General features: G+C 40.9%; 1 protein-coding gene across 1 annotated transcript; it reads right to left on the bottom strand.

The window, feature by feature from the left end:
* Positions 1 to 6,444: 6,444 nt before the first annotated feature.
* LOC142501119 (glutamate dehydrogenase, mitochondrial) lies at positions 6,445 to 26,185 on the bottom strand. Its single transcript, XM_075610505.1, has 13 exons — positions 25,699 to 26,185; positions 21,927 to 22,007; positions 21,735 to 21,790; positions 20,173 to 20,236; positions 18,506 to 18,600; positions 12,108 to 12,287; positions 11,680 to 11,817; positions 10,596 to 10,733; positions 10,420 to 10,500; positions 10,046 to 10,169; positions 9,868 to 9,959; positions 8,222 to 8,284; positions 6,445 to 8,032 (listed from the first exon to the last, which is right to left on the bottom strand). The coding sequence occupies exons 1-13, from the start codon at positions 26,081 to 26,083 to the stop codon at positions 7,913 to 7,915; spliced, it is 1,617 nt and encodes a 538-aa protein (XP_075466620.1). The 5' UTR covers positions 26,084 to 26,185; the 3' UTR covers positions 6,445 to 7,912.
* Between the last annotated feature and the right edge of the window lie 280 nt (positions 26,186 to 26,465).

Raw genomic sequence — 26,465 nt, 5'->3', positions numbered from 1 at the left:
AAATTATGTTTCTACATGGAATTTTTTTTGCGGTAGCGATTAGATGGATAAATCTATCGGCAACATTCGAATTCGCTACGAATATGGCGTTTCTTCGCAGCCGGCCTCTGACATTCGCCTAACTACACGTATATGCAATACTACCATCCGCCACCGTACATCATTGCGAATTTGTATACAATTGATTTGCCCAGACCCCGAAATATGGGGGGTGGGCTCCTTTTTGAGCACAGGTGTCGCTCCACCAGTAATTTGAAGGGCGGTTTGAGGAAGTCCTCTATACAGGACCGAAACGTTAGTGTTCTTTTTATTACCTAATTATACACTTTTTATTCAATTAACTACTGTGTGCTGTATCATTCCTCCACACCTTGGATTGGGTAATGAATGTTCTTTGTCTATTATTGCTATACGTGCACATGTTTTTTTTGTTGCATTTTTCCATGTAAGGAGTGCCACTGTTCAAGAGAGATACACACACAAAAATAGTGCTCTCTCTACCCATATTTCAGGCTCTGGCACTTCTGAGTGTATCGAATCTCCTACACATTCGCAGACAGGTATTATAACATTCATGTGAAGGGGAAATGATGGGGAGGGGAAGAAGCAACTTATCCCTAATTTTCATGATTGACTCGAAGTTGCTTCTCCCCCCCCTTGGCGCCCCATAGTCTCCGGAGGTACTCGAATGAGCAATTAACAGAATATTGCTACATGTTTTTACAGCCCTTGCATTGAATTTTTTTTTTTTTTTTTTTTTTTGCAACTTAATTTTATTTGATTTCAGACAAATAGACGGATTATATCACATCTTATCAGAAGCCAGCATATAGAAACAATTCTTAATACAGTAAATAATAAACATATATCCCGCAAAGGGTATTGTGGTGGGGGGTGGTGTGACAGAAGGTCATCAGAGTCCAGTTTTTGTGTTATCGTAATTTCACATTGCCTTACGTCACTATCCAATCTTCCTATCTCCTGTGCGCTCACCGTGCCTCCAACCTTGGAGTCAAGCACTCGTCCCACTTTTTCTAGAGCTCTTACATCCAATCAGAGGCGAATGCATTTAATACTAACCATAGCAGCACTGTGGTGATATTCATCCCCGGAATGTCTGTTTGAGCCAGCCATGGTAGCCAGACTTTCTGGAACTTATCACCACCAGTGTCATTAACCAGACTTGTCAATTTTTCCATCTGGCACACAAACCAAATTCTGTTCCTAATTTTGGATAATGAAGGAATCTCCTTTTGTTTCCATAATGCTGCGATCTCGCACCTCGTTGCTGTTGCAAAGTGGACAACTAGTTTGTTTTCAACTCTGGCTAATCCCTGTGTTGAATTTCCCCGATTCCAAATAGGTTTTACATTTGATGAATTTCAATACTTTTTTTGCAGAGTTGACAGTTCTCTATTTTTCATAATTTACCCAAACTGTATAACTAGAACTTACACAAAAATAATGAAGTTCATCAAGATTCAAAACACCAAGATTTACACCTAAGGACATTTTCAATTAGAGCAGCAGTTAGGCCAAACTGCCGTTTTTGTTTTTATAGAATTTCCCCCCTTTAATATCTGCATTAATACAATCCACACAATGATAAGTAATTAGCCAAGTTGCCGATCAATACATTCTCCTGTGATCGATCGTCAAAGATTTGGCTCGGGGGTTCACTAAATGGCTGTTAGTACAGCAGAAGAGGACCAAAGATGCAAAGTTCTGTGGGGAAGATCCTGTGACCAGGAAGTCACTAGATACAATTGATGCACTGCTAGAGAGGGGGCAGGTCTCAACAAGGAGTGTGCCAGAGCCTGTTTCAGAAGAGGGGAATGCGACTGTAAATGGTTGCTATAGAAACAAAAATGCTTGTTACATTATAATACATTAAAAATTTAATTTGAGTTGTTTAAAAAAATGCTACAAGTATTTTCTCAAAGTACAGAACTGACTTATTTAATAAAAACATTAAAAAAAAGTATAAAAAAAACCCTATAGGATATTGCTTGGTCTGCAGCTTTAAGTCTGATATTACCTCATCATCTACACTATGAATCACAGACAATTGTCTAATAGCTTCATTAGGTTAGTCAACTTTACAAATAACTATGGAAGCACCCATGTCAACATTTTGTATAATGATTGAATCTAGAGACTTCTATGAAAGCGCTTCCTTCTCTGATGTTAAATGGGTAAGGCCAGGATTGGTTCTCAACAGTCCCGAATATGCTACATCCCTTAAATCTCTAATAAATTTGTGAGATGTATCCTTTGGAAGTAGTCTTTATAGAATAGGATAACACTTGTGTATCATTCTCATTGTCAGATCTTTGTATTAGAGCTCTTTAAAATAAAAAAAAAAAACAATTAAAGATGGCCACATACCATATCCATCCAAACTGTCAGTAAATTTAGTAAAAGGGTCCCCCGGAAATAAAATATTCTAAACAAAATGTACGTGGTGCAAGAGACTTATTCAATAAGTTAATCTGATTTAAAGTCAGAATTCGGCCTCTGTATCACATGCTTCAGGTCACCCGTGCTACCAAAGAACAGCCTCCCTTCTGGGCACGTTTGGGATTTTATGAAACTTCTGGGGTTTTTTTCCCCATCTGGATAAAATGGGTGGCATGTTTTTTTTTTTATATATGTAACGGTATTTCTGGCCCGGCCTGACCCACCCAATCTCACATTGGCCCCTGTGGTCTAACCGGACCCCATTACAGTGTGGATATGTCATATGGTGCACCTGCTGGCTACAGGACTCCTGAGTCTCCCGCATGATGGTGTGTGGGGAGGACCCGTCAGACAGGCAGCTGAGGTAGTGTGCTGAGTCTCACCTAGTTCCAGTGCAGCGCCTCCACCTCACCAGGGTCCCTGCGTCCGCATGGGGATGATCCTGGCGAGGAACTCCTCCGTGGTGCTCCTCTCTGTACACTCATTCTTGATAGATACACGAGAGGGTTTCTGGCTGAACTCATCTTTATTGATACGGCAGGGCAACTGCCCTCCACAAGGAGTATCTTCAGCCGCTCATCTCGCCAGTGCTCCCTTTAATTAGGTATGTCACCTAGATCAGGGATTCACTATTCCCGCAGGAATCACTGTCCTGTGCCAGGTCCCTGGACACAGCCTCCCATGGAGTTATTACAACATAACTGACTCAACTCTTTCAGCAACTCAGGACTCCTCCTCTCAGCAGAACTTGAACTAGACAGCAACTAACTTTGGAACACAGTGCTGTGCCTTATGTAAGCTTCTGAGGCTGACACATCTCTGACATCACTAACCATGGAGTCAGAGCATGTGACCAGTCCCAGCCATACACAGAGCACCCCACCAGGGTGTGAGGGGAAACCTCCATAATTACTGCTGGCATGCCCACACTTACCAGGCCTTACTGCCAGCAGGAGAGATGACTGTAGGCATTTTACATGACCGCTACATATATATAAGCCATGATCCTCAGACACACCAAGAGATTTCAGGATCTGAAGAATTAACACTAGTACTTTAACTATTATTGCTTGTGGGCCTTAATAGATTTCAGAATTCGCATTCATTATACAGGTATTAAACACTCATACTTTTCCCCCTCCCATAGTCCAAACAATCTTTATTGAACAGATTTGGTGAATGTAAAAACTTACATATATTTCTGTCAGCTTTAAGTATTTTCACACTAGGAAATTTGTGCACCCTCCGTTTACTTCTATAGTAAGGTAACTATAATACTGGCTATAGCCAGCCTTAATTGCACTACTCCCAAAAGCATATGCTTTATTTAACCCCTTCAGGGCTCTCACTAGTAGTTCATGGGACAATAATTACATATATTCAGTGTAGGTACCTGCAATTCTGTTATGCCTTGATGTTGGCTGCAGGCTTATAACTCCATAAACCCAATATAGGGTTTAACTAAATAACCCTTATTCAGGAGATTACTATTTTTTTTAGCCTAATTGGTAGGAGCACAGGAATCGTTCTTTGTTTTTCTATAAGGCCAATCTTTTTACCAGCAGCAAACATCTATAGGGAGGAGCGCGGTAATATGCAAGACCTTGCATTATTTCTCACACTAATGTACTTTAAAAAAGTGTCTCAAGATTCTGAAAGTGCAGTATGCCAATTAAGTTTTAATTTGGCTAATTCCTTAACCACATTAAACACAATTTTTTTCCTGTGCTTTAGAAGATACGATTAAATGCAGCAACTTAAAAGGAATAGGCATTAAAAGCAGATCTCACCTTGCCCTTTCTAAAGCAGATTTTGTAAATCTGATGCTTCCTGCATTTCACCTGAGGACGTTGCTGACCATTTCAAAACAAAAAGGTAGTTTCTATTCATAACCTCTGTATCCTTCTCCCATCCTACAGCTCTTCATAACTCTCCTCCTGCCTTCAGATTCCTTTTTCTGTTGTCACTGCTGATTTCCTAGCACCTTCCCTCTTGACCCCATTCCCTCAAAGCTCTTGCTCCTACACTTACACATTTTCAACTCTTCCCTCTACACTGCTACCTTATCCTGCCTCCTTCAAGCACACAAGTTATACCATTACTCAACAGCAAGCTTGACACTACCAGTCTCAAATTATAACCATGTTTTCCTGCTGCCTTTTACCACTAAGGCCTTGGCCATGTTTGGCGCTTGCTTGCTGAAGCGTGCCGACGCCCGCTCCCGCTCAGCACTGAGCCCCTACAACCGCAATTAGAGCGGCTTTAGTAGGGGCTCACCTGCGCTTCCGCAAGCGCAGGTCTTAGGGGTATTTAAAATTCCCCCGCTTGCCGGCGCGACAGGCCGGTCACGTGAGCGGTTCGCCCAATGAGGGCGAACCAGCTCTGTGACGTCACTGGCCCGCCCCCGGCCAGTGACGCCCCCGCCCCCTGACGGCTCCCTGACAGCGCGTGCGGTAAGCAACCGCAAGGCCAGGGAAAGCACCTGCTATTGTCACTATTGTCATTTTCTATTGTCCCGCCTTCCTGCTTCTCACCTGTCAACTACAATATATCCTAAATGCAGCTGCTAGAAATGCTTTACCCATCTAAATATGTCTTGGTGTCTCCTGCTGAAATTAGTCTCTGGGTTTCCAATTAAACTATCACTTTTAAGGCTATACACTCTTTTGCCCCTCAGCCCTAGTTTCGCTATACACCTGCCTGACTTGCGTTCTGCTCAAGGATATCTTCTGTCTACCATTTTGTATCTAAAGCCCTCTCCCGTCTAAAACCTCACACTGCCCCACCTCTGAAATGTCCTTCCCCTCAATATTCTACTGGCACCCTCACTCTTCACCTTTAAGACCCATCTAGAAACACCTTTAACGAAGCATATGGGTAGCACCGCTGGCTGAAACTACACCTCAGATGCACTGACCTGGACCCCTTACAGACCCACTTACCATAACACCCTCCTACTGTAAATTCTCCCTAATTACCACAGATTGTAAGCTCTTTGGGGCAGGGACTTCCTTTCCTATTGATAGTCCTGTCTGAAGCACTTATTCCCATTGTGTTATATATTATGTCACGTGTATTACTGCTGTGAAGCGCTACAGTATGTACCTGGATGGCGCTATATAAAGTTATACATAAGCATTTTAAAGATAGTGTCTGGAATGTTATAATTAAGCTCTCCATAGACACTATTGCAGTTTAAAGGTTACCATGGTCACACAAGCTAGAAATTAAGACAATCATGTGCAATATTTAACTTTACATACATCATGATCATGGCAAGATACCATCATTGTGAGTGAAACTCAGGCTTATGGTGGGAATTGCTGCTTTAACACCATAACATTGTCCCATAAATTAGTCACACAAGCCATAGGTAGATAACTACAAGTGGAGTCTTCTAGATGTCCTCTGCACCTCAACACAAAAAAAGGTTTTACTAAAAACCACCAGGCCCTACACTCTTGTAAGTGTTACATAGGACAAGACATTACCCTTCAAATTTATATTTTCAGACTTCTATTTGTGGTTAGCAAACCACAAACCTGCTATAGACCTTCTGATGGATCATACGTAAAAGATTTTAAAACGAAAAGTGCAATCCGCCATTCCATTGTTGGCATTCCCACCAGGTAAAATTAACAGTAAATTCAAAGAGGGCAAAAGGGGAATATTACCCAAGCAAGCACACCGTATAATGTCAACCTGAAAGTCAACGTTCACACTTCTGGGCTCCAGGTCAATCAAGAGCCTGATCAGCAAACAAACCCTTCAGGTGGCGAGGAGTCTGCAAAGCAGTTCATCATCATTTTGATTGCAGATTAGGCACAGGACCGACCTGGTGCCCAGAGGCGCGACCTTTGTGACCTACTCTACCGTTAGATTCCACTCCTATTTGAATCATAGTGTACATTTTGCTTGGTAATAAGAACCTTTAGAGCATTAGCAGAATATGCCATGTTAATAAAAAACCAAACCGGAAAACAGTCTTGGAAAGGTTGACTTTTAATATCTGTTTTGATCATTTTGTCAAGTCATAGAAAAAAAAAAAAAAAAAAAAGTAAAGTATATATTTCATACATGTCCTAAGCTGTTCCTTAAATAACATTTGGAACTAGTGGCAGAATGTCATAAAAAAAAACATTTGTTAACATACTTTACGCAAGGCCTTGGAGAGGTTAAAAAAAATGTCGAGGATTACGTTTCATATTACTAGCTTTGCGTTTAGATGAGTGGTTTACTGGTCACGTGGCTGTAAGATTCAGAATCCAATGGGGGGGACAAAAACAAAAAACCTGTAGGGGTCTGACTCAAACAATTGATGCAAACTTATAGGAGGGAAAAAAAAGAAAAGAAAATGAACCCGAATGAGCCCTTTCAGGAGGCCTGCATGGCTTCGGAAAACATTTAAAGTATTATGAATGGCCACATGGAAAATATAAAAATGAACGTCATGTTAAAACTATTCCTCCGTGAAGAAACAAATGTAATCTAGTCGCAGGTTTTAACCAAAATCAGCACTGTAATTTTGGAAAGTTGCACAGAGAGCATGTTTTATACAATGATGTGGTTAAAATATATCTACATATTTGCCAGCTTTTTTTAGATTGCATCTAGAGGCAGTATTTTAAATCATAGCTGGTAGTGTTGATGTTAAACATGATTCGAACAAGTTCGGTGTCGGCAGCAAAGGTTAAAATGTGGCCTGCAGAGGTTAATGTGCAACAAGTCATTGAAAGACTCTCCTGAAACTCTATAGAAGGCCTGTCCCTCACTGTACCAAACACAAGTGCATTGAGTGTATGTGATTTCTTGTAATATAGTATCCAACTGACAAAACAGAGGAAAACTAGTTACAGTACAACAATTGTGGCACAAGTTTTTGCTACATGCCAAATGCATCTGCCAAATCGTGATCAGAAATACAGAATGCACAAACGTAATAATAGAACGGAAGCATACAACTTAAAGGATGCTGACTGCAGCAATGTATAAAGAATAATCAACTGTAACAAAAATAGTTGAAGCCTTCATTCTCTCAAGAGAAATTGTATAATTTGGGCAGGAAAATGGACTATACGTGACACCCCAAATGGCCTTATAGCAAAACCGTTTCTGGTCAGTAGAATGACAGCTAAAGTAAGCCACTTATTTGCCATGAATTAATATAAGTGTAAATAGATAAACTATTGGCCAACTGTATCAGTATTTAATCCTATACTTCCTACGTCCCCATCTTGGGCTACTTTGGTTTAGATACACTTTTAGTGTAAGTTTCAACAAATAAAAACAGGAAAATGGCCTATACTGATATGGACGGAAGCATTTTGAACTAGTGTCCTCTATGATGAGGCAAAAGTGGAAAAAAATAAGTCATGTGGTTACATGATATGAAATATTTTCTGAAGAGGATTGCAAAAGATGGATGTCCAGCAGGATCCACATTTCCTGGTCTTTATGTGAATGTCAAGCCAGCCTCATTGTACACCTTGAACACTTTCTCTATGGCATTGACATAGGCAGCTGTTCTCAGGTCCAAACCCAAGTTGTGCTTCATAGCAGTGCGCATAATTTGCTGGAACGGGAAAAATACAAAAAAATTATTAGGCAACTTCAGTGACTAAAACTTTAGCAACGAATGTCCTACAATGAAAATACATTGTTGATATAGGCAATCAATGGGAAACTATGAAGTACTTTAAAGCCTGCATAATATACATTCTACACATTTACATTTAGCAGAAAGAAGCAAAATGTTTCTTACTCTTGCAGAACGCTCCATGGTGTATGCCAAGCCCGAGTGGACAATATCCTTCTCAGATGCACCCTGCCAAAGAAAAATCAGCTTAAATCAAGATCCTAAACAACTCAAGATTTAAGTAACTAGCTTACTGTTACAATGTAAAAGGGGGGGATACAGTATAAAATGTTCATAAGAGATTAACTGTCAAACTAGTCCATTCTTTGGTTATAAATAGGACACAGGAATTCTAAAATATTTAGGCACGGACATTTAAAAACAGACATTGAGCATGTGCAATATCTCTGAAGACTTACATGTGGTTTATTTGGACAAGACAATGTTTAGAGTTAAAGCAGGGAAAACAAGGTATATTACTCAGGTCTCTTGGTATTTCCCACCCCACCCCCTCCCCCCCAATTCTCTGGTATATGAAAAACAATATTTCATATTGTTATTACTTCCTGGTAAAACATTTTATAAATAAAATGGTTTGGAAGTGTTAGTATATCAGATTGACGTGTCACACCAATACATAAGTTTATTTATGAGATCTCAATCTGCACATTGTTTTTTGATCAGTGTTTGGCAAGGATATTTTGGGATTGGATTTACAAATCTATTGTTGGAAATGGGTCGGATTTCCCTAGCTGGTCAATAACCGAGTATTTCAATCTCTAATTCAGAGTGCCTTGTGTAACAGATTTTTGGCTACTTTTTATGATTGCATGGAAAACAGAGGTTATAGCAATACTAAAGAACATGATGCAAAGAAAGAATTAATTCTAAGTGTCAATTCAGTATGTGCAGTTACAGAAACATTTTAATTACAAACTCTGCAACTGCCTCATTTTCCTGACACACCAAGACTTGTGAGGCATAATTGATGCCAGCAAAGCATTTGTATTAATAAAATCAAGGATTGCATGTGCCTGACCAATAACCCTTTCATGTGCTTTTAAATACAGTGTTTACACTTGCTTGTGTATTGTTGATCTCATATTGACATACGTTTTGTATGCACGACGTGGACTTCAGGCTGCAAGCTCTTCAGGCGAGGTCCCACATCCTACTACTTTAATATTTAATGCACAACTATTCTTTTTTTCTACCATCCACGAAAATGTAGTATCACCACCGGATTTATACAAGTTGTACTTTAAGTTGTATTAGCTTTGGATAGCCTGGATCATCCCGTAAAAGTACATTTCATAACATTTGTTTGTTTATTATAAAAGTTACAATGCTACCCTATTCTAAAAATGGATTGTTTCATTTGGAATTAACTTTACGCTGCTGCATGCAATAACTCCTCATACAAGCATCCCATATTCACATACATTTACAAGCATCCCATATTCACATACATTTACATGTCATTTGTGATGTAATGAGTAAGCAGAAGTCTCAATTAGGATTCATAGTTCAATTTGTACATTAAACATTATGGTCACATTCTCAGTCTTACATTTATTTTAACTCTGGTTATTGGGAAATAACCTTTTCCAGTATACAAGGGATCAGTGCAAATATTTGTAGCTGCCTGTTTGGTTCCAACAAGTTTTTATCTATTTTGTAACAGGTCCTACTGATCGCTGAGGTGTGTTACCATGCAAAGGTTTGCCACATCCACCCATGCCTGCTGTTCCATGTGCAACCCCTGTACTTACAGATATTCTAGCCTGGAACTCCGCTGTTGGCACAACTGGAATAGCACCGCCATGTTTCCCAAACTTTCTTTCCAAGCTTTCCTGGACAGACACTAATGGGACAAAAAGGAATTATATTAAACAAGTTACAAAATAACGGGATAGAGGGACTATTGCTGAAGAGTAAACCAATACATACTGAGTAAATGGTAGTTTGAGTCCCGTTCATATTTGAAGGCTAAGCGGCCATAGCTGACATGATTGAGGTTTTTCAGCCACTCAAAATAAGACACTGTTACACCCCCTGCATTCAGGTACAGATCCTGCAATATACAGTATGAAAATGTCATTTTACGTCACTGCAGGGAAACATTTAAATGTACTGAGGATAATGGGGACAGATTAATTGATCACAATAGTTGGTAATTTTAGGATTGGCACTACAAACACCCAGCTACGTAAAATGCCATTTTTGTTCAATGCATTTTAAAATTGTAAAAGTATCAGTATACGTATCAGAATTAATTTGGATCAAAACATTAAATAAACCAAAACAAAAGATGTTTTACTTACTGGGATGACCATGATGTTTCGCTCAAGGAAGATTTTATCAGCCTCTGGGGTTGTAGGGCCGTTGGCACCTTCTGCGATAATCTGAAACAATGTACACGTTGCATAAATCTAACCATTGCAAAACACAGTAGGGCCTTTCAATGTCTTACAATGCCCAGTTAACAGCAACAAGTTACCTTTGCCTTTATCTTGTGAGCATTGGACTTGGTTAGCTGTTTCTCACTGGCAGCAGGGATAAGAATGTCACAATCTGCTTCTAGGATGTTCCCATCATAGGGCTGAGCCTTCGGGAACCCAACAATTGTTCCGTGTTGCTATTTGGTGCACAAAGAGCAGAGATTATTTTCCCCCTCATCGCAAAATTAAATGTGCCCGATTCTTTAATGATGTTTACAACAACTTGGAATGCTTTTTGGGTTTAAAACACAATTTGAACGGCTTTGAAACAGAATTGAGACATTAACTAGTAATGTTTGAAAATCACAAAAAACATAAGGATTTCAACTTTACGAGAAAATAAGTATATACTGCTGGAGTAAAGATGGTGTTGTGAAATGATCAACAGTACTATACAAGATTCTTAAAGGAGCTTTGAGTTTAAAAACATTTCTTCCGTGTGCGTGAAGCAGGGGGTCAATGGATCTGAACAAAGTTAATGTCAGCTCTGGGGACCACCTGCTGCTCCGAGATACTTACATCAGAAGATGCCTTTATCTCACTTTGTTTACAGGCCCTGAAGCACACGACCAATAAGCCGCAAGGGATGACATTGGGAACTTTAAACAGAAATTCTGTGCCCAGCCGGCATCCCCGTCAAATGTAAGTATCTCAGGAAATCGGGGGGCCCCCTGAACTAAAAAAAACACACAGCTCCAAGACCCCGCTTCAAACTTAAAAAAAAAAAAAACACAGCAAAGAAAACTCAAGAGGTAAAGCCACATACGGAAACAATGCCCCCTTGTGGTTGGCACAAGAACAATGAAAAAAATATCATTACAATTTCCATGCAAACGTCTAGACAAGTGGTGCTCAACTCTAGTCCTCAAGACACCCCAACAGGTAAGGTTTCCAGGATATCCCTGCTTCAGCACAGACTGAGCCACCTGTGTTGAAGCAGGGATATCTTGAAAACCTGACCTTGTGGGGGTGGGAGGTTCTTGAGGACAAGAGTGGGCACAACTTGTCTAGATTACCTAGTGAAATGCAAGTCATTTTCATGTTTAATAACTGGCAGCATTACATAAAAAGTCCATCACTTACCAATTTGTAATCTTCAAGCTCTTTAGGGTCAATTCCCTCCGGGTTCCAGATGGTTCCATCAATTTCACCGATGCCAACACATTTAGCACCAAAACGGTGGAGATACCGCATGGAGTGTAGACCCACATTACCAAACCCCTGATAGGAAGAGAAGAACTCTATATCAAAACAAATTGGTTCTTGCAAAACTGATCTGCGTGCATAAAGACGAATGTGATTAAAACTACCAGAGCCAAACTAAGTTTGAGGGAGAGAAATTCTGAAAAGAAACCTGTGAGATGCCTTGTTGCTTACAACAGATTTAAATAGCATGTGTTGCTGTAGGGAATGAATTCTAGTGATACGTATACGTGCGTATATTTACATATGTATATATGACAGAATGAGATGGTGCAGCACAATGTAGAGGACACCAACATATTGGTTACCTGAATTACAAAAGTCTTGTCCCCAAATCCAGGCGTCATTCCCAGCTGGCTCATGTATGAAGCCTCATTGATAAAGTTCTCAATGCCATGGAATACACCACGACCTGTGGCAGATATACGTCCGTGAATACCTCCTTGACTGATGGGTTTACCGGTCACACAGGCGTGGGCATTGATATCCTGCAATATATCAGCAGCAAGTTTTTATTGTAATTGTGAAAAACCCAATAGCAGCCCAACATATTTATATTTAAATTAAAAAAAAGTACTTTAGACAAGGGGTGGCCAACTTATTCTCAAGGACCAACAGGTCAGGTTTTAAGGATACCCCTGCTTCAGCACAGGTGCACAGTCTTCAACAGCATTATCGGTGCTGATGCAGGGATATCCTTAAAACCTGACCTGATGGTGGCCCTTGAGGACTGGAGTTGGCCGCCCTTGGTTTAGACCTACCTACATATTTTATAAGTGGAAGAATTTGCCCTAAACATTCAAAATGCAACTTTTATAGGTTCTAGCATTCAGGTCTGTATACAGAAGACATCGGAGCCAATATGTTACTGTTTATTATTGTAAAAAATGTTTTCGAATATATCACATCCACCCGCACACCCCTCCAGAAAACAGACATTAATATAAGCTCCTCAATTTTCAAAATCAAGCCAAGATTATGATAGAAGCTCAACAGCAGCAAATAACTGGTCTAAGAATCAAAAGCTTCTTATAGGATTGTTAACAAAAGAGTTGTATGCATAAACCTCATTAAGCTGGCTAGTGATTGAAATTCTGGCCTGCAAGTCATTTGGAATAGCCTGGATAAGCAAAAATATCAAGGGCCTAATGACAAGGATATCCAAGATAAGCAGTTAGAAAAAAACCAGTTATAGCAATTGAGTCTGCTTACTTATTACACAGAACATATCCTACCTGCCGCAGAGTGGAAGAACCCAAACCTATGGTCTACATGTGACATTACAAACTTGGGATTAATCAGGCTGTTTTACAGCGAGTCTAAACTAATAGTTTCGTTTCATAAGTCTCACATGTCGTAATTCTGTTCAACTCTGAAACCAATGCAATCTTAAAATGCATAGGAAATGCTACACACTAGGTCCTCTGTCTCCCAGCTCAACCTGCTGCAGAGACGGCATATCATCCAGAGCCAGAAGAATTTTAGGTCTTGTTCACTGCAACAAAACCATCTACAAAAGAGCTCAGATCTTCCCTTTCATCCATGAAGAGACTGCCTGGGCAACCACCCTCACCAGGAGGGAATCCCGTGAGAACAGGACAGAGCACAGTATTTATGGGCCAAAGAGTCTGTTCGGAGCAGGGGATGGGGGCAGGACATGTGTTATATAATTGGGGGGGGGGGGCGAGGTGGAGAGAAGTAAAGGGGTCTAATTTAGACAGAAGGTTGGGTATCACTAGTTTATTTTTTAACTATTTAATTAAGCACATTTTACCTGGCTACTTGGTACTTACACATTGGTTTTTAGTTGGCAGACTAGAATTGGCAAGTCTGCCAACATTTCTGAATCTAGCAATTGAAAGTGCTTTATAAAATGGGATACTGCACATCCCATTGTGCTAGAAAACACTTCAGACACAAACATGAATCTACTCCAGACAAATACAGCTACCGTACAAAAACTTCACTGCATTTGTGAGAAACACTTCAAACCAAGATCGCTAGATGCAACGTAAGAGCAATATTTGTAATGTAGGAAATGCAGAAATGCTCCGGGTAAATGCAAAGCAGCTTGAAGTTCTAAGCAATTAAGATGGAGGATTTCCCCCCATTAATAGGGTAATTTGTTTTGGAGCCGAGAGGTCTTGGGAAAATCAATGGTTTAAGAAGGAACAAAAAGTCCATTGAGAGGCAGATTCTCCTTCATTGAATATTTCTCACCAAGACAGGCATACAGAACACATTTGCAAAGACAACAAAAACCTGGCTGAGCTTTTTTCCTTGGCTCCGACAAGCACAATGAGCACCATATGAATCAGTAGTCCAAATGTGTCAGACAGTACTACAAATTTACTGTCAGTCTTTGTTTTGATTTTTTTTGTATCAATTCGTACGAATGTTTGCCTAATTAAACAGAAACTTAGTAGCAATCTAAGCTGGCCATTTTTTATTTTTTAACATGGGATTGAAGCCTCAATACACATGTATGCAGACGACACAATCCTATATGCACACAGCCATAGATTCTCTGACCTTCAACACATACTTCAGTCTGACTTTTTGAGACTCGAAAACTGGATTTCCCAAAACACTGATTTTAAACACTGACAAGACTGTAAAAATGGTATTTGGGACCAAGACTAAATTTGTAAAGCTTCCAGTGACTGAGCTCCTGATTAGAACCAACGCTAACACCACCCTAACCCCTGTCACTAGTTTTAAATACCTGGGCTTATGGTTTGACTGTATCATATAGGAGAAAAAAGGACCCAGTCTTCCAGCACTCTATCACAACAAATGTAGAATTGTAATTTTAAAATACTTTATTAATAACCAAGAATAAAAAATAGGGTGTTAAAACGTAATTAAATGATGTATTACAACAGCACTTGACTGTATCCTTCATAACCCACCCGAGGTTAGGTGGGTAGATATAGTAATGAGATCCCTAATAGATATTTGGGATCTGGGCGCTATATGTAATAGCTCCCTAAAAGGTATAGGTAATGGGTCTATTGAGGCTCACTAAGAGGTTTGTCTCAGTATCTGTGTATCAGTGCATGTATTCCGCACTCAATTGATATACTGATAATGTAAGTGTTCTATGGCATACTAAGCAACAGGTTTGACCATATCTGCCCCTGCTTAAAATAGCGCTGCTTGCTTGATAGTCTCTCTAGCGTTAATGGTGCTAGATCTATGGTGGAATCATATTGTGCCCACAAATAAAATAAAGCGCAGGCTAATAAGCAAATAACGGATAAGGTATAATAGTTGGCATTAATCATGTGTGTGATTTGTTTACCAAGGACACCTATACTGCAGAAAAATGATTGATGTGAACCACCATATATACTGACGATATCGTTGGATATATGGGTGTGCTCTTAGTCCATAGAGCTAACCTATACTGTCAGTAAAGTCTGGGTGCATCAATATTGAGCTTTTTGGTGCAATGTGATTACCAGTCATATATTAACCATTCTGATATATTCCACATTAATGCACCTAGCTCACACTCATGGTCCCTGTTCCCAAGGCTGAGTGATGCGGTGCATTGAGGAGGCGGCTAATATTAAAGCAACCTTCAGTGTGTGGTGGCTAGAGCTGGTATCAACACAGGTTGAAGACGCTGTTAAATATACACAGCAGCTGTTTAACTGCTCAAAAAGTAGTCTGCCAGTATTCGGTGAGTACACTGACAAAATGCCAACAATGTCAGCTGATAGGTAAGATGGGTGTATGGGGGGTTGCTGATGGAAGGGAGACCACTAAAAGATCACCCTAACCCCTCTACCCTTAATACCAAATGTATAACTAATGCCTGTTTGTAGAAGGGGGGGGGGCGGTCTACCTGTGAGTCGCAAGGTCCCCTATATCAGCGCTGATCTTGGTTATATCAGCGCTGATATGCTCGAGGGCCTGCCTATCTAGGAGTGAGTGAATAGACCCCTTGAAATAGTAGGATCCCGCTGTGCAAAGACACTGCGATCCTAAGTACACATACACGCCGGGGGAAACCGCAAGTCTGGCAACGCGGATCAATATCCAACAGCTGTTGTGTTTGAATCCACAGGTTTCCCGCGTGTGCAGGAGAGAAAATGCCCAGGCATTTTCTCTCCTGCACACGCGGGAAACCTGTGGATTCAAACACAACAGCTGTTGGATATTGATCCGCGTTGCCAGACTTGCGGTTTCCCCCGGCGTGTATGTGTACTTAGGATCGCAGTGTCTTTGCACAGCGGGATCCTACTATTTCAAGGGGTCTATTCACTCACTCCTAGATAGGCAGGCCCTCGAGCATATCAGCGCTGATATAACCAAGATCAGCGCTGATATAGGGGACCTTGCGACTCACAGGTAGACCGCCCCCCCCCCCCCTTCTACAAACAGGCATTAGTTATACATTTGGTATTAAGGGTAGAGGGGTTAGGGTGATCTTTCAGTGGTCTCCCTTCCATCAGCAACCCCCCATACACCCATCTTACCTATCAGCTGACATTGTTGGCATTTTGTCAGTGTACTCACCGAATACTGGCAGACTACTTTTTGAGCAGTTAAACAGCTGCTGTGTATATTTAACAGCGTCTTCAACCTGTGTTGATACCAGCTCTAGCCACCACACACTGAAGGTTGCTTTAATATTAGCCGCCTCCTCAATGCACCGCATCACTCAGCCTTGGGAACAGGGACCATGAGTGTGAGCTAGGTGCATTAATGTGGAATATAACAGAATGGTTAATATATGACTGGTAATCACATTGCACCAAAAAGCTCAATATTGATGCACCCAGACTTTACTGACAGTATAGGTTAGCTCTATGGACTAAGAGCACACCCATATATCCAACGATATCGTCAGTATATATGGTGGTTCACATCAATCATTTTTCTGCAGTATAGGTGTCCTTGGTAAACAAATCACACACATGATTAATGCCAACTACATTATACCTTATCCGTTATTTGCTTATTAGCCTGCGCTTTATTTTATTTGTGGGCACAATATGATTCCACCATAGATCTAGCACCATTAACGCTAGAGAGACTATCAAGCAAGCAGCGCTATTTTAAGCAGGGGCAGATATGGTCAAACCTGTTGCTTAGTATGCCATAGAACACTTACATTATCAGTATATCAATTGAGTGCGGAATACATGCTCTGATACACAGATACTGAGACAAACCTCTTAGTGAGCCTCAATAGACCCATTACCTATACCTTTTAGGAAGCTATTACATATAGCGCCCAGATCCCAAATATCTATTAGGGATCTCATTACTATATCTACCCACCTAACCTCGGGTGGGTTATGAAGGATACAGTCAAGTGCTGTTGTAATACATCATTTAATTACGTTTTAACACCCTATTTTTTATTCTTGGTTATTAATAAAGTATTTTAAAATTACAATTCTACATTTGTTGTGATAGAGTGCTGGAAGACTGGGTCCTTTTTTCTCCTATATGATACAATCAGTCTCCATCCAGTCAGCACCTCATTGTGGTTAGCATAAGCTGTGCGGGTTTTTCTTGTGTGTATTACTTATGGTTTGACTCCCACTTAACATTCGGGATGCACATTGATACCCTGACAACCAAGACCTATGCCAAACTAGGGGTACTTTACAGGAACAAATCCTTCATAAGTCTCCTGGTCAGAAAGCGTATCGCACAGCAGATGCTAATGCCAAACATTGACTATGGAGACATAGTATATGGCTCGGCTCCTCAAACCCACCTTAGCAAACTTGATACCCTCTACAATTCAATTTGTCGTTTTGTTCTCCAATGCAACTATAACACACATCACTGCGAAATGCTCAAAGAACTAGATAGGTCATCACTAGAGTCTAAGCGCAAAGTTCACCTTTCCTGTCTTGCCTTTAAATTCTTTATGGGCAAGCTACCCAGCTATCTGAACAAGCTCCTCACCCCCACCACATGCAGCACCTATCACCTGAGATCAGACTCCAAAAGACTGTTCATGGTCCCAAGGCTCAACAAAGTATCCTGCCGCTCCTCCTTCTCTTACCGTGCACCCCAAACTGGAACAACCTACCAGAAACTCTCACATCCACCACCAGTTTAAGTTCTTTCAAATCTAAGGCTGTCTCACATTTTAATCTGGTCTGTAACTGTTTCATTCGCCCATAATATATATTTTTTTAACTGTGCTCGCAATTTTTTTTATATAATGTATGCCCTGTTCATTTATGCAACTGTACTTGTAACCATGTATTTGTTTTACTCTGTGCCCAGGACATACCTGAAAACGAGAGGTAACTCTCAATGTATTACTTCCTGGTAAAATATTTTATAAATAAATAAAGCAGGGGGTTCCCAGAGCTGAACGCCATAAATGTTGGTTCTGGTAACCCCCTGATTGCAGATACTTCTGTAGGGAGTGTTGGTAGCCGCTCCATCTCCTTTGCTAAGCCAATGGCCGCTTCTCAATGCTCCTGCATCCTGTGGGCCAATAGGAAGCCATGACAGCATCCGGTGCAGCTTTCTATTGGCCCACGTGAAGTGGGAGTTTTAAACTTGCAGGAGATACTGGCACCCCATTCGGATGCAAGCTTCTCTGGAAGCAGAGGGTCTCTCGAAGCTGAAATTAATGTGGCTCAGCTCCTCAGACCCTATGCAAAAAAATAGCCTGCATGGATTGCTCCTTTAAAATATGAATTTAATGCATTAATATGATTACCGTGTATCCAATCGTATTGGCATAAGTATCTGCTATCCAGGACATCTCCCTTTCCCCGGTGCTCATGTCCGGAGCAGGAACATCTATACCAGGCCCTTGAGAACACAAGAAAGATTTTACAGAAATTAATAATCATGATCTTAGTCGTCGTATACGTCACTTAAGAACGCAGATGCAGGTAAATTGGATACAAAACTATAGCCTTTCATTTGGTCCTTCAGTGCATAGATTAGCGACAAATAAAAAATTCAGGGTTTCTAACAAGCTGTAAGAGTTTGTTTCCACATTGACCCGTTTTTGCCCCTGTGGGAAGAGCTGCACAGGATGACCTTTGTTTAACCCACACAAACAAAACAGACCCGGGAATTATATGCATTAAGTGAAGAAATAAGAGAATCCTTTAGAACACATTTATTTAATGTATTTATTTATTTATAAAATATTTTACCAGGAAGTAATACATTGAGAGTTACCTCTCGTTTTCAAGTATGTCCTGGGCACAGAGTTGGGACAAATAATACATGGTTACAAATACAGTTGCATAAATTAACAGGGTATACATTATATACAAGACATTGCATGCACAGTTAAAGAAAATATATATTATGGGCGAATGAAACAGTTACAGACCAGATTAAAATGTGAGACAGCCTTAGATTTGAAAGAACTTAAACTGGTGGTGGATGTGAGTTTCTGGTAGAGACACAGGCATGCTATATACTACCACATGCAATGTTATGACAATGCACCATGTTAATATAATTGCAAACAGAAGTAATTACACATTTAAGACAGAATATTGTTCTAGAACAGGGGTGGGTAACTGTAGTCCTCAAGGGCCACTAACAGGTCAAGTTAAGGCTATCCCTGCTTCAGCACAGTTGCTCAATCTTCAACTGAGCTACCTGTGCTGAAGGAGGGCTATCCTGGAAACCAGACTTTTGGTGTCCCTTGAGGACTGAGTTGCCCACCGCGGTTCTAATAGGAAGAACTATGCTTTAAGTAGGATCATTGGGATGGAAAGTTATGCTACACAACAAGAATTTAAGATTTTATCGATGTGCCGCTCTGGAAAAAACATGACATGCCAAAATCAAACATTTTGCATGCACTGCGAGGTCACAGTCATTACAAAAAAGTTCAGGATTTCCTTTCAAATCTATTTTGGAATGGCTCTATTGCTCAGGCAGGGTGTATCCCATTCCCCTTCCCATAAAAATGGTGTGTTGACAATTCAGTAGGCAAAAGCATTAAGAGGGTGGTTGAAATTGCTGTAGGAAAAAAATGGTCCCAGTTTTTGTTGGCATGTGGAGCATATAACTGGCCATTAGTGTAATGTTGTATACAGCAACATTAAATATTAATGTTCTCAAATGCCTATTGCCTCAATTTGGAAGGAGAATGTAAATGTTTACATCAATTACTGCCCTGTACAGTACATGCAATTATCCAAGAATTAAATTTAATCTGGATTTTGGGGCAAACACAAATGCGACTTGAGTTAGTAAAAAAAATAAAAAAATAAAAGGGTACAACTATTCACTCCATAAAAAATGTCTGCATTACAATATAAACACATTAAGAATAAGCAGTGTGTAAACCTTTATAATTAAATTCATGGAAACTAAAGGGGCTATAGAATTTTTGCCTTTATAGCAAATACTCACCAATAAAGCCCTTCTTTGCAAGTTCTATAGTAAATCGTCGGGTTATCTTTTCCAGCTCACTGTCCTAATTTAAAAACAGAAAAGGTTGTCAAACATGAGCAACTATCAGGTAACTACTTTTTTTTAATTAAACTTCAATAAAATATGTTGCATACACCAAGCGTATTTAATAGGAAACAGTAATGATGTGAAAAACTGATTAATTATGCAGTTTGAATGACTCTAGACCAGTAGTTTACAGCTTTGTTTAGTTAAGGATCCCTATAATTATATTGTGAAATTCTGCAGAACCCAAATCCTGTAATAGCGTGACTGAGATCAGATGCATTACGGGGGAGGGGGGGGGGAAGAGAAAGGAAATGTCTGAGTCTCCAGAGGGAGTATGAGGCACCGTGGAGTCCCCAAATTGAATGCACTCAGCACACCTATATAATAACAGTCTGCTAAGTAGTCGTAGGAAAGTCCATAAATGTACAGTTGCACACTGGTATTTGGTGATACTGCTGGCCATAGCTTGGGTAGGAAGTATATTTGATTAGTCCTCAAGAAGCAAAAAAAATAAATAAAAAAAACAGTTTTAGTGAGTTAAAATTGTTTAGTTTAATTTTACATTACACAAAACTAGGGGAGTTATTATAGTGAACACAGTAAAAGTGCATTGTAAGGAACCCCAACCCTTAAATAGCACGTCTGAGATCAGATACATTGTAAATGTTTTTCTGTATTTGGTACATTTTTCAAGTCACCAGAAAATTGCAGTAAACCTTTTAGGGACACCCGTGGAAAAAATAAAAATAAAATAAACACTGCTCTAGAAACCTGCATAGCTTTTACATTCTAAATCAATTATTTAAAATAGCAATATTTCTAATGCAACATTGTCATAGCATGTACAGTAACTTCCTATTTTTGGCCATTTTCAGTAAATGACAGCCTTCTAAAAATACTGTGAAAGTTTGTGCAACTCTCCATGCACTTTGGGGATGCTTGAGAACACTGTCTGTACGTTCTCCCCACCAATTAGATTGTAAGCTCCCCGGAGCAGGGACTCCTCTTCCGAAATGTTACTTTTATGTCTGAAGCACTTATTCCCATGATTTGTTATTTGTATTTCTTATTTATACGATTGTCACGTGTATTACTAATGTGAAGCGCTATATACATTAATGGTGCTATATAAATAAAGACATACATACTTATTGCGTAAAGAGATCACTGCCCAAAAGTAATTAACTTTTTTCTGTAAGATCACTGCATTTCCATATAAAACTTTTAGTTATTGAGCCATAATCCAATAGCACTTTACTCCCATCATGGCTAGTATGTATTTGCCAGTTAATAGTGTCACAACCCTTTCTCTTGCTTATTAGGATACTACAATACATTTTAGGAACTATTGGAATTGGGGCACAGAGGGGTAGGATTACATAAGCAGGAAAATGTGATTGAATGTTTGAAGCAAATGAAGAATCTCAATTTTTAGTACTAGCACTTTAGTACTGCCAACTAATTACTTTGAGAGTTCATGCAACAAAGTAACAATGAACATAGTGCATACTTACGGAATAATTCTTGGTGTTAATTTTGACACCAGCTTTGGCACCACCAAAAGGCACATCTGAAAATGAATAAGGATTATGGTGTCAGTCTGAACAAATACAGAAAGAACCAAAGAGTAAACGTTTGAAATTAATTCCCGTCCTAGTGTGTATTTTGCCTGTTGTACTTTAAATAAAGTAGCATGCACTACTTACCAACTACTGCACATTTGTAGGTCATTAAGGAAGCCAATGCTTTAACTTCATCAACGCTAACTTCTGTGCTGTAACGAATACCTAATAAAAGTAGGGAGGAAAAAAAAAAAAGAGAAAGTAAGATATTGCCACAGCAAAGCTTGCATGTTATCTGAGAAGTTTCCCCTTATTTTATGCTATTACCCTCCTGAGACCGGCTGCTTTCTTTTGAGATCGTCTTGAGATTTACAGACAACTGTAATTTACCATAACGGGATTGTCAAGACCCTGCCTAACTACAGCACAGTGGTAATTGTTACTATTCATACCACCACAACATTCATAGCAGACAAGACTTTACGTCCCTGTGCCCCACCTGTCCACAATGGTTTTATAAATGAAAACTTTAGCGCAGTACTGTCCATATTCCTCATCTGCCTGAGCAATATGGACAACACTATTTGTCCTTGGAAACAGCTAAATGATTAAAACACATGATGCTCTAGATCTAGATGAGAAACTCAAAGAAGAATTGTCCTTATAAAGGCTTTACCAGTTATAGCTTTTGATTGCGTATTTGCAATTTACTTTCTAAAAAAAGGGAGTCATAACTACTGCATTAACTGAGAAACCATGCAAACGAATACCATTTGCTAAAATCCTTGCCATTAAAAACATTACAGAAAACACCAATCCTGTGATATTTTTGCAGCAAACGCATACCAAGACAGAAAAGGGTTAGTACTGAAGTACTGTATGACTCACTACTTGTTAGTTTTTCAGCACTAAGAGTTTCCATTGGATCAATTCCAACAGCTGAAGCTTTCTGAATTGAAGCATTTTTCTCTTACCACTCCCTATTCCAAAGGAAGCAAACTAGTATCAGCCATCACTTTATAATTAGCCAAAGCTAGAATTTCTGCCTCCATTTCTTTTTAAACAATCTCTAGATCCTACCAAGTAAATGTTCAAACATTTCTTTAAAAAAAAAAATTACGTTGATGGCTTACATAAGTGAAAACATGACTAGCTATACTGTTTCTTTTGCATCATGAATCGACTTTCAGACTATATAGTCCTGTTGCAGTTACTATTCTCAATATTGCTCTCAACTCTGCCGTTCCATTCCTATTCAGGACTTGATAATCTGCAATATCATAAGCAGACCCATACATGCCATGATCTGAATTGGAGACCATACAGCATAAAGGCAGGTGACAGTTTCTGAATATTTATGTTAACCAACAGTTGCATAGAAGAAGGAAACTTGATCCAAGGTCACAAGGACTGGCAGACCCAGAACAAGAAGGCACTTCAAATTATAACCCGGAAGAGACGTTGTCCCCTAGTTGTTGAACTGATCACGCCATTAATTGCATGTATGGTTCCCTAATAAAAAAGGTGCATAAAAGATTAATGAATAAATAATTTTATGTGAAGAAATCCTGGACTGCAGAGAAAGCTTGGTTTAAAAAAAAAAAAAAAAAAAAAAACCATTTAAAGAAAAAATGGATTGTCTACGCGAATTTGAAAAAAAAATAAAAAATCAGCACTCAAGCACAGTGTAGTGTACTCACAGTTCACATTTTCCACGCTCTGTACAAGCATTTTGTTTATAATTTAGGAAATACTATCCATAGACTATACCTGACAAGAGGTCTGGGTGCTCTATTTTTCCAAAGGATACAACAGAACTCGCTTCAACATAAGAGATTGAGTTCTATCATTAATTTAAAATCAACCTTGGCCAATTTCTTTATTGGAGAATTCTGTCACGAGAAAGAAAAACGAAGGCCTTTTTGTGTTTAATATATTGGGTGTACTTTAAATGGCATATGCCACCATCTATTGACCACTATTGACAAAAGGTAAGGCTGAGTCCCCTGTGACGCTGACTGCGCAGTGCTTGACGAGGTAAATGCTCGCTATTTAAATTTGGATGTCTCGCTCGTGCGCGGGCACGGATGCTCACCCACACTTGGCGCTTGCGTAAACAAAACAAAAAACGTCTATGAACCGTGTTCAGCTTGTCTGCAAACCCCCCCCCCCCCCCCCGCGTGCGCTTGCGAAATAGCAGTTTATATACCCAGTATCCAAGAATGTGAAACTTTTAAACAACCTCATTCTGGATTAATTAAACAAGAGACTAACAGAATTATTAGGCAGCGTGTACACCTACACTGTCACCATAAGAAGCACACAGGTATTAACAAAAAAGAACGTAAAATCGGTGACTGTCCCGGCCCTCTGTAAGTGACCCTCCACGGACAGGCATACATGGAAGCTAAAAGGGTGTTAACCATGAACAAATACCTCCCTGAGGCAGCGTGATTTTAATTGAGAAGATACCTTCTGTGTGCCTGACAGGAGTGTGGGTGCCCTGGATGACAAACACTAAACTATTCCTACATTAACCCCTTTGCTACCAGGGGTCTACAATGCATTGTAAGATTTTACAGGACCCGGTCTCAAATGACTTTAATCCTCAGTGCTGATAAAGGCCAGCAACAGTGGAGATTTTGGAAATGCATGCAGTCAAATAACATGCTCTTTTCGTCCTAAAACGATGAGGGAAATTAGGGACATCATTCTATCATTGGCTTAACTGCACAGACAAGGAAAAATATTGCACGCAGCAATTAAAGGGAACAAATATTGTATAGTCTTTAGAGCCACTGAACATAGTGGAATTTGTATAATTTCATGTTTAGAAATGCAGAAATACCATCGTAAGAATTCCCCTCTAATTGAAACAGTCCGGAAGGAGTTGATTGACTAGAATGTAATGTTCTTGAGCAGTGTCGTTCGACAATTAGTTTTGGGTGAGATAGAAAGCCCTGACACTACACAATGTCAGACACGTACACTAAATGACCCTCAGTGACAGTAGTATATCCCCATTTACAATATGACAGCTGTGTACTCCTACACCAAGTGAAAACATAGACTTGCCCAACATACTGCAGCACTGCTATCCTCTTCAGCTGGTGGCAGGGGCTAAATATGGCCCTCAGACTGCTGCGGAAGCAACTATTATGAAATTAGCAGGAGCAAAGTAATTTCCCACTAAAAATCACTAGTAAATAACATACATGGTGCAGATGCTACACATGCTTGGAAAATATCAAAATATTACATGTTTTTTTTAAATATATCCAAAAAAATGATATTAAGCCCGTGGCCCTTCTAGCCTTAATGTTCCCTAATCCGGCCCCTTTGGAGGACCAGTAGAAGAGCCCTGCTGCTCTGTCACTAAATTGTGTTGGTGATTTCACATTGAACACTTTCGGAGACCTTAAAGCTGCACCACATTTACCCAATAAAGTACATTTCTCCGCACATAAATCTGCCAGCGGATACTTCTATTCTCATGTACATCAACTGACACACCCAACCACTGACAGTCACACGTCCACACACGAGACAGGAAAGCATCCCCATACACACCCACTATGACATCTACTCCAAGAGTGCCAACTCCAGTCCTCAAAATCCACCCCCTCCACAGGTTCAGGATATCCCAGCTTCAGCACAGCTGGCTCCACCAGTCCCCCGCTTCAGCACAGCTGATTCAATCAGAAACTCAGTCTTTGAGCCATTTGTGCTGAAGCTGGGATGTCGTTAAAACATGACCTTTGGGGTGGGTGTCTTGAGGACTGGAGTACCCCTGAACTACACCACTAATACACAAACACCACATGGACGAACACACCCCCACACCACCGACACCCCTGCTTGCCAGGGGAGCTCCCCCCCCCCCGCTGTTTCCGGGGGAGGCGGCTCCGGGTCTCACCTCCTTTGCACGGGGTGCGGTGCTGGCTGTGCTGGGCCCGGTAGCCCTCGATCACCTCCCACTCGCCGTTGTCGCGCTTGATGGGGAAGCAGACGCTCAGCACGTGGTTGCAGGGCTTGATGATGCGCAGGATGCCCCTCACCCGGTGCCGCTTCTGCTCCTCCGTCTCCCGGGTGCGCAGGTCCTCCACCAGCTTGTCCTCCACGATGCCGGCGCCGCGGTCGAAGAAACCTTCCACCATCTTGAAGAAGTTGGGGTCGTCCTCCCGGTCTGCGGCGTGGCTGTAACGGCGGAGGAAAGGGGCGGCGGCGGCGGGCAGGGCCGAGTCCGCGGCGCAGGAGGCCTGGGCGCCCCGGCACAGCAGCTCCCCGAGGTAACGGTACATGGCTGGGTGCGCGGGATACGGTGTGAGGGGAGGAGGTGCGAGTGTGTGAGGAGGAGAGACTCCTTACCGCTCCTGCACTTACAGCAAGGACAGGAGCGCGCGAGACGATACCCCTTTTTATATGGTGAGCGCGAGACCCAGCGCGCGCAACTGGAGATGGGGAAAGGGAGGGGGGGGGCGCGAGCCAATGCGGGAGGCAACGGCAGCACCACAGATAACCACGTGACACCTCGCGCCTGGCTGGCCCTGCCCCGCTGCTTCGAGCTTCCTGCGCGAGGCTGGGAGGGGAGGGGGGGTTATGACTGTCCTCCCTCTCTGTGAGATGCAATGCGAACATCCTGCAGCGCACCCCCTCCCGGGGGGGGGGGGGGGGGGCAGGCTG

This window comes from Ascaphus truei, chromosome 8, assembly GCF_040206685.1.
Source record: "Ascaphus truei isolate aAscTru1 chromosome 8, aAscTru1.hap1, whole genome shotgun sequence".
Lineage (NCBI taxonomy): Eukaryota > Metazoa > Chordata > Amphibia > Anura > Ascaphidae > Ascaphus > Ascaphus truei.
The sequence above is the reverse complement of the archived record's forward strand: the minus strand, read 5'-3'. Positions and strand labels throughout refer to the sequence as shown.